Source organism: Panulirus ornatus, chromosome 23 (assembly GCF_036320965.1).
Source record: "Panulirus ornatus isolate Po-2019 chromosome 23, ASM3632096v1, whole genome shotgun sequence".
NCBI lineage: Eukaryota > Metazoa > Arthropoda > Malacostraca > Decapoda > Palinuridae > Panulirus > Panulirus ornatus.
In genome coordinates this window covers 7,472,625-7,481,961 of record NC_092246.1, presented here as the reverse complement: position 1 = coordinate 7,481,961, position 9,337 = coordinate 7,472,625, and the positions used below count along the sequence as shown (strand labels likewise).

Sequence of the window (9,337 nt, the reverse complement as noted above, 5' to 3'; positions counted from 1 at the left end):
GAAAAAAATTCCTGGGTACTTCATTTTTGTAGCTATCAGTCTAATCCATATTCCAGTACTTTACGATGGTGGAAAACAATTGCCCGTAGCATTTTTAATGAACTGTTTTATCAATTCATCAACACATGTGAAGCATAAACTTTACTGACCAGACATACTCTGTAATGACAAACACTAAAACAATGTTCTTGCAGGTAGTAACAATTCATATTTTCCCCAATGACCTTATGTACAAAATGTCACAACTTTATTACCGTTCAATTTTGTATTGTGTCGAAACAACTTCAATAACAAAACACTTCTAAAATTTAAATAGGACCGGAGGCTGGAAAATAAACTATAAAAACTATTTATTTCTTAAAACCTTTATTCTTCTGGCCAGATAATCTAGAGATTGTTTCTTTTACATTACAATAATGAATTTATCAAAATACTAACATGTGAAAATCCATTCTACCCTACCTTTAACTGCAGCATATGGCTTATTAGATAAAGACTAGGCAACTGTAGGGTATATGATACACAACTAGGGTTTAGTCTTTATTTCACAAAATCTAACTAACATATACTGGAAAGGAAGTATTTATTGAATATTAAAACAAAAATAGCAAATCTGATGCTCTAAATACCATGACTGAATGATGAAAACATCTGCAACAGGAATAAGAATTACACTATACAAATTATGTTATCAACTGAAAAGGATCTTGACGATGAAAGCAGATATTCAGCCATGGCCTGCTTACTAGCTTAGTTGGAAAAGTGAAGTGCATGCCTAAATCTAGTAAATATCTTCAAACTCATGAGTCTCTTGTATTTCATCAACTTAACTCACAAGTACGGCATGACACACCCACACAGCAATCACTACAATACATGATCCCCCCCACAAATAATTACACGGATATCACCCATAATGACCTAAAAATGCCTGTCCAGTTTCATGCTACTGTACTCTTCAGACTATCGCCTATCCTTTCTGTTTGCCCTTCTCTCTTTTTCCCTACTTCTGCTCCTTTCCCTTCTCCTCTCTCTGCTCCTATCCCTTTTCCTCTCCCTACTCCTGCTCCTACCACCCTTTTTGGCCCAATCCCTTTCTCTCCGACGGTCAGCATCCCTTTCCCTACCTCTGTCTGCCTCCTTTGATTTACGGTTTTGGTCTTTTTCTTTTCCTTTCCCATCTTTACCTTTAATCCTTTCTTTCTTTCCTATGTCTTTTTTTGCTTTATCTTCACCTCGATTTTCCTCTTTCAACCTAGCCTTTGATGTTTTTGCACCCTCACCATGATTCTTTTTCTTTTCACTTGCTTTCCTCTTTTTCTTTTTTTCCCCTGCCCCACTGTCACTGCTGCTCTCATCACTTCTTGACAATCTACCTCCCCTACTTTTCTTTTTTTTCTTTTTTCCATGGTCGGAGTCTGAATCTGACCTTGAGCTGGAGCTAGAGCTGGAGTCACTCTCTGAGTCTGAGGAAGAACCAGAAGAAGATCCAGTTGAAGAAGAAGAACTCTCAGAGTCTGTACTATCACTATCACTACTTTCACTGCTACTCTCACTAGTGCTATCATCACTGCTACTATCATCTGAGGAGCCAGAGTCTCTTTTTCTACTTGGTTTGTTTTTCCTCTTTCCGGTCATTTTCTTAGATTTCTCTGATTTACTCGACTTCTTTCTATCATCTCTAAGTTGTCTGGTTTTTGAAGATTTCTTGGGAACCTCAGGCTTTAATTCCTTTTGTGGCTTCTCTTCTGGCAAATTAATGTCCTCCAGATGGGAATCTTTGTCTTCTGGAGGTTCAGGAGTTTCAGACATATTTACATCTGCACTAGGAGCAACATTTTGTTCATCAGCATCTTCTCCTTCTTCCAACTCCTCTTCTTCACACACTTCAGCATTGTCATCCATTTCTAATAGTTCTGGAGCACCAGTGGGAGAAGGGGGAGGAGTGGGAGATGAAGGCTCAAAAGTAGGAGAAGGTGGGTCAGGAGTAAGAGAAGGTTGGGGAGGTGTGGTGGTAGGAGATGTAGAACAAGTAGGAGGTGGAACAGATGAAATAGGGGGCGGAAGAGGAGGTGGAGGTTCTGTAGCAACAATAGCAGTGGATTGCTCTGTGCTATCACTCTTCTTTGTTGCACTAGGTGGTCTGTCTGGTTTTTCTTCCTTGATGATCTTCAAAATTGGTTGGGCTTCTTTTGGGTCCGAGTCATCCTCTTTTTCTATCTTTATGTGAACTATGGTGGTAGCTAGGTCAGATTCATTTTCTTGTACTTCACTATTACCTATATCCTTTGATTTTTCCCCTTCTGATTCCTTACTACTATCTCTTGACCTATCTCTCTCCTTTTCTTTATCTTTTCCACTAACCCTGTCCCTCCCCTTATCCTTCTCTTCTTTTTCTCTACTTTTATCTTTTTCCCTATCCCTTTCCCCTGCCCTTTCTTTATGCTTCCTATCTCTCTCCTTATCCTTACTCCTATCCTTCTCCCTGTGTTTCTCCTTCTCCCTACTTTTATCCTTTTCCTTCTGTCGACCCTCATTCTCTTTTTCACTGTCATTATCTCCCTCTCCTACATTGTTTGGTTCCCCACCCTCAGTCTGATTTGCCACTATTTCAACCTTTCTTGCTCCCTCCCCCCTCCCATCTACCTGAACTACCATACGCTCAGTGTCGTCATCATCCTTACCTGACAGGTCTGCCTCATCATACACTAGCTCTCCCTCCTCAGCCTCGTAATCTAACAAATCTGAAAATGCCAATGAAACGAAAAAATTAGATTCAATAATCACAACAGGATAATCTTACTCTGACCTTCATGGACACCCTTTTCAGAACCTGTTCTTTCTTGATGTTACACTTAACCTGAAACTTAAAAAATAATGTTAAGTGCTCTATGGGATATATATGGAAGTGTATGCAATCTACTTGATATATGGCAACGTAATTCATAACATCCGGGTTACAGGGGAGAAAGAATACTTTCCAAGTATTCCCTTTGTTTTGTTAAAGGCAACTAAAGGGAGCAGGAGTTAGGGGGTCGTCAAAACTGCTGACACACACAGCTCCTCCCAAAACACTCACCAGTTTTCTTTCGTTCTCTCACTTCTTTGTGCCTATATAAGCACTAATAATCATGCAACTATCATAATACAGTTTCAACTTAAATCACATGAGTCTGGGATGACTTCCATACACTCTTCAACACATTCCCAGAACTCCTCCTTCAGCTTCAGTGCTACCCCTTCCATAGTTCTAACCCCATACTAACCCCTGACTTTGTCCCTAAACATTCCAAAACCATTATGGCCCCTTCCCCTTAAGCTTTTTTCACTCAAAACTACAACATCCAGATTCCTCTCCTTAAACATTCTACATATCTCTCCCTTCTTCTCATCTTGGTTATATCCATACACATTCAAACAACCCAGCCTGAGTATATGAGGAGGATAAGCACACTCCTTACTTGGCTGTTGTCCTTCTTTGATGTGCAGGGAACGTATGGGAAGAATTCTTTCTCCCCCATCCCCATAATGCAAACATTAATGCAATAAGAAAACGTCTACAATGGGTAATAGATGAGTATAAGTGATAGAGCCAACAGTTATGTGTCATGTACAAGCCACATGACTGCCATGTAATTATCTATCTATACTCTACGAGTTGGGGAATTTTACACTTGTGGGGTCATATCCCTTGAACATCATAACATCTTGATTAATATTTCAAAAGGTTTGTCTAGAGTATATTACACGTCTTCTATTAATGAGGTGAAATTTCATCAGCATCATGAACACTGTCAGGATATTTCAAGTGTTTTGGGTCAAGACGTTTTAGCATTTTGTTACTCTCTCTTCTAGATTTTTTCTATAAATGATCACAATTTCCCGCTCTAGTGTGGTAGACATATCAATATTTTCTAAGACCTCTCTCCACAACAACTTACTGGTGATTAGGATATAGCATCTTCCACTGTGAAAATGGATTTGAATTTGTTATTCAGTTCTTCACTTATCTTTAAAATATCCTCAATGATTCTTCCCTCTGAATTCCTTAGCCTAATAAGCAGCTCTTTTACCGAGATTTCATTCCTAATGAATTTAAGGAAAAGTTTTGGATTCTTTCTGAACATACACCATTCCATGCATTCTTCCTGCATTTCTCTCCCTCTAGTACTCTTCCACTCTTATTTCCCCATGTCACAGGTGATTTCCCTCTCATACCACCTCCTTTAATCATACTATCATACACCTTCCTTGTCAACTCCCCACCTTGTATTCTTTCCACATACCCAAGCCACTCTACCATTCCTCAGTTTATTCAGGATTTCCTTGCCATACCATTTCTCTCATACAGCCCCTCATTATTTTCTTCATCCCATCTAGTCATACTACATGCTCCTCTGAAATAACTCATTTCACACAAAAACTCCAAGGCTGGTAACTGAGTCTGGGAGTGAACAGAAAAGAAGGCTCAAAGTTCATAACAACAAAAGCAAGGCCATAAAGTATGGTAAGGGGATGAAATAAGATGGGTCAAGTGTGATTTCTAAAGGGGAGGACTTAAGAGTTTTGGAGGATGTGGAGTACTTCAGATAACTACGAATGGATACAGCAGTGAATGGAACCATGACGGCTGACATGCAACACCGGTGGAAGAGGGGGTTAAAGTTCTCATTATGTATGGACGTGTGAAAGAAGCATGTACAAGGAAAGTATGATGTTTGTACAGGCACTGATAGGTATGCAGAAAGGTATGGCAGCCTAAAAAATATTATATACATGTGAGTCTTGAGCCTTAAAAAAGCAAAGGAAGGAAAGAAAGAGGGTGGATGTGCTGGATATGACATGCCTATGGACCTTATGTATCATGAGGCAGTTCGACTGTATAAGAAATTTATCAGTTGAGGATGTGGTGGTGAGTGTATGCTAAAATGCTTCGGGCACATAGAGTGGATTGGTAAAGTAGGGCTGACAAAGAGGATCTATGCATCGGAAGAAGAAGGAAAGGATGGAATGAAGCAGTACAAGGGCTTTTGGGTACTGGGACCAAAATATTCCAGAAGGGTGAAAGACTCGAGAGGGTTGAGACTAATTTGTTTAATGAGAGAGTTCTGGGTCTGGCAGACCCAACAAGCTATAAGCATGGCACATACAAAACTAAGAAAGAACTCTAGCAACATGGATGTATGCAGACAGACATTTATGCTGGTATGCTATGTCATAGGGATAAATCAGAGGATACAGGTTGAAAAAATTTATCATAATAACACAATATACCTCATCAACTATTCTATGAGAACTCATTTTCCTGGTCATGCTTACATGCAAACATTAGAATAAAATTATACCATATGGTTATGTCAGTAATTCTACTGACTATGAAGGATGAGACAATGAGGGACATGCAACAGCTATTTAAAATATTTCTTTTTATTGTAATGCTGTTGCAATGCTGTGATTTCTCAGCACAACAATACAGTTCATGGACGTCAATTAGCAAAAGCAGCAAAAACTGTACATTCTACAAAATGATATACAGCTATCTTCAACCTAATAATTAAACAAGAAAGGAAAAAAAGTGATATCAGTTATAAAGGATACATTTTTCAAATAACCCATATGCTCAGTTATTCTGTCAAAATAAAACTTCTTGAATAACTTACCTGCACAGTTATCAAGAGAGTCATTGCCACCCCCCTCCCCCTGTCTGGTGACCTCTGAGCGGACCCCCCTGTGCACGTACGACTCCTCCCCCCCCTCTGCAGCATCCCTGCCCTCCTCGCCCTGATCATCCTCAGCACGTGAACCAAGTATTTCATCCAGTTCTTCCTTCATGCGCAGACGATCCTGTTCCAACTCTCCTAAAGAAAAAAATCATTTATCATCAGCCCTCATAATCTTTTTATGGATCAGTTTCCAAGAACTTTCCCTGAAATCAGAACATAAAAGATATGAGAAACATTCACACAAAATAGGAATGTTGTGAAATCATGCATGAAAAATGTGAAATCATGAAAAAAGAAGTGGCACTGTTAATGAAGGATGAATGGTTTAAAATATATCTGATTGGAGAACTTGATAGCTTAACAGAAGATACAAATCTAAGGGAGAAACAATGTACGATAGGTGACTTGAATTAATGGGTGAGACAGGATACAGATCCAAGGGAGAAACTTTCTGATGGGTGACTTAAATATATGGGTGAGACACAATGGAGGGATGGAGGGACAGATGGATAAGAGATCCTGGATATAAATGAAAATGGTAAAAGAATACAAGGATTGTGTGCTTCTTTAGGCATGAGTGTTTTAAATGCATACTTAAAACATAATGTTGTTCATAAATATATAAGTACAAACACTAGCAAGACAGTTGCACACAAGACCATGAACGATTTTTTTGAGGGGTAAGAAAGTGACAGCATGTGCAAGGCACAGTTAAGAAGAGGGTTGACAAGGAGGATATGAGATCATGCAGTAATAACATGAAGGTTAGTACTTTGTTGTAGATGGTACACAACAGAACTAGAATTTTTCTCTTCATTCTTGTTTGCCAATTCCAGTCAGCGCAAGGTATGGCCAAGAGCACATGAACAGTGGCCTCATTTGTTCACATACACTTTAAATTTATTGAGTATAATGCAACAAAACCAGAGCCCAACATCAACAGCCAAGCCCACACTCCATCATCATTTCATAGTTTCCCAACTACTTCGTGTACCCTGGTTCAACCCACTGAGAGTACATCTCCCCTCCGCCATGAATATCTTTCTTTTTTAATACTTAATCGCTGTTCCCTGCACCAGGAAACAGATGAAGAATGGCCCATCCACTCATATACACATGAATATATATAAATGCCCCTACATGCACATACGCATACATATACATATATATACATAAACATTCAAAAACATACACATGTATATTCATACTTGCTTGCCTTCATCCATTCCTGGCACTATCCCACCCAACAGGAAACAGCATCGCCACCCCATGCTTCAGTGAGGCAGTGTCAGAAAAACTGACTAAAAAGGCCACATTCATTCACACTCAGTTTCTAGCTGTCATGTGTAATGCACTGAAAACAGTTCCCTATCCACACCCAGGCCCCACAGACCTTTCCATGGTTTACCCCAGATGTTTCAAAACCCCTGGTTCAGTCCATTGACAGCATGTCGACCCTGGTACACCACACTGTCCCAATTCACTCTATAACTTGCATGCCTCTCACCCTCCTGTATGTTCAGGCCCTGATTGCTCAAAATATTTTTCACTCCATCCTTCCACCTCCAATTTGGTCTCCCACTTCTCCTTATTCTCTCCACCCCTGACACATATATCCTCTTCGTCAATCTTTCCTCACTCATTCTCTCCATATGCCCAAACCATTTCAACACACCCTCTTCTGCTCTCTCAACCACACTTTTTTTTATTTCCACACATCTCTCTTACCCTTTCATTACTTACTCGATGAAACCACCTCACACCATATACTGTCCTCAAACATTTCATTTCCAATACATTCACCCTCCACACAACACAATCTAGAGCCCATGCCTTGCAACCCTATAATTTTTGCTCTCCACTGTAACATAGTCTTTTTCTACACATTCTTCATCTTTCCCAGAACATTTGCTCCCTTCCAACCCTATGGCTCACTTCCACTTCCACGTTTCCATTCCCTGCCAAATCCACTCCCAGATATCGAAAAAACTTCATTTCCCTAATTTTTCTCAATTCAAACTTACATCCTAACTTAACCTTCAACCCTGGTGAACCTAATAACCTTGCTTTTATCCACATTAACTCTCAACTTTCTCCTTTCACACACTCTTCCAAACTCAGTCACCAACTTATGCAGTTTCTCACTGGAATCAGCCACCAGTACTGTGTCATTGGGAAACAACAATTGAATCACTTCCCAGGTCCTCTCATCCCTAATGGACTGCATCCTTCCCCATCTCTCAAAAACTCTTGCATTTACCTCCCTCACCAACCCATCCATAAACAAATCAAATAACCATGGTGACATCACACAACCTTGCCACAAACCTACCTTCATTGTAAAACATTCATTCTTTTCTCTTCCTACTTGTAGACACACCTTGCAGCTTACCTCCCACCCTGTCATCTTAAGACCTTCAAAAAAGCATCTCTATCAATCCTACAATATGCCTTCTCCAGATCCATAAATGCCACGTACAAATCCATCTGTTTTTCTAAGTATTTCTCACTCACATTCTTCAAAGCAAACACCTGATCCAAACATCCTCTATCACTTATGAAACCACACTGCTCCTCCCCAATCTGATGCTCTGTACATGCTTTCACCATCTCAATCAATACCCTCCCATACAATTTTCCAGGTATACTTAACAAACTTATGCCTCTGTAGTTTCAACACTCACCTTTGCCTTTGTACAATGGCACTGTATATGCATTCCTCCAATCCTTGGGCACTTCATCATGATCCATACATACAGTGAATATCTTTACCAACCAGTTGACAACAGTTACCCCTTTCTTAAGAAATTCAAATGCAATACCATCCAATCCCACTGCCTTGCCAGATTTCAATCATCAAAATGCTTTCACCACCTCTTCTCTTTTTACAAAACCACTCTCCCTGACTCTCTCACTTTGCATACCACCCAGACCCAAACATCCTACATCTGCCGCTCTAACATCAAACACATTCAGCAATCCCAAATTAATCTATCCATCTACATCTCTCGCATGTTCAGGCCTACAACTATAACTAGAAATATGAATGAAAAAATGAGAAGAATAAGCCTGGAAAAGCTGAGGAATTAAAAGTGAAACATACCTTCCAGAAGTTAAGTGAAAAGCTGACTGGATCAAAAACACTTCAAGGTGAGGCTGAGGTGATGAGGTGCAGTCAGGATTACTTTACGGGAGGCTGCCTGGGAGGTTTGCAGTATGTCATGTATAGGTAGTGGAAAAAGAACATCATGGTGGGATGCAGACATAAGAAAACTGATGAATGGAAAGAAAGAGTATAAATGGAGGCACCAGCTATAAAGCAGGATGGATGAAGGACAAACAGGGGGTTGCACTTCTAATGAATGGTATGGGAAAGTGGTGGTTAAATAAGGAAGCGAGTTCTTGACTGATGAGGGTATGAAAGAATGTAGATTATGAAGGATGAGCAATTATCAGTGCTTTTGCACCTGCACCAAAATGAATGAAGAAGAAAGGAATCTTTTAGGAAGGGTTGAAAGACTACCACTGCAATTTTCATGCAAGGTATTAGATCTTAAGTGGTAAGAGATTTGAATGGAAGAGACGAGGATGTGGAAGTTTAGGAAGTATGAGTG

General features: G+C 39.9%; 1 protein-coding gene across 1 annotated transcript in view; it reads right to left on the bottom strand.

Annotated features, from left to right (window-relative positions):
* Positions 1 to 529: 529 nt before the first annotated feature.
* The window catches only part of LOC139756766 (uncharacterized), a 64,678-nt gene continuing 55,870 nt past the window's right edge, over positions 530 to 9,337 (bottom strand). The window contains exons 8-9 of the mRNA XM_071676534.1: positions 5,661 to 5,858; positions 530 to 2,744 (exon numbers count right to left, since the gene is read on the bottom strand). Of these exons, the coding sequence (XP_071532635.1) occupies positions 964 to 2,744; positions 5,661 to 5,858 (1,979 nt within the window). The 3' untranslated portion in view covers positions 530 to 963. The remainder of the gene's footprint in view (positions 2,745 to 5,660; positions 5,859 to 9,337) is intronic.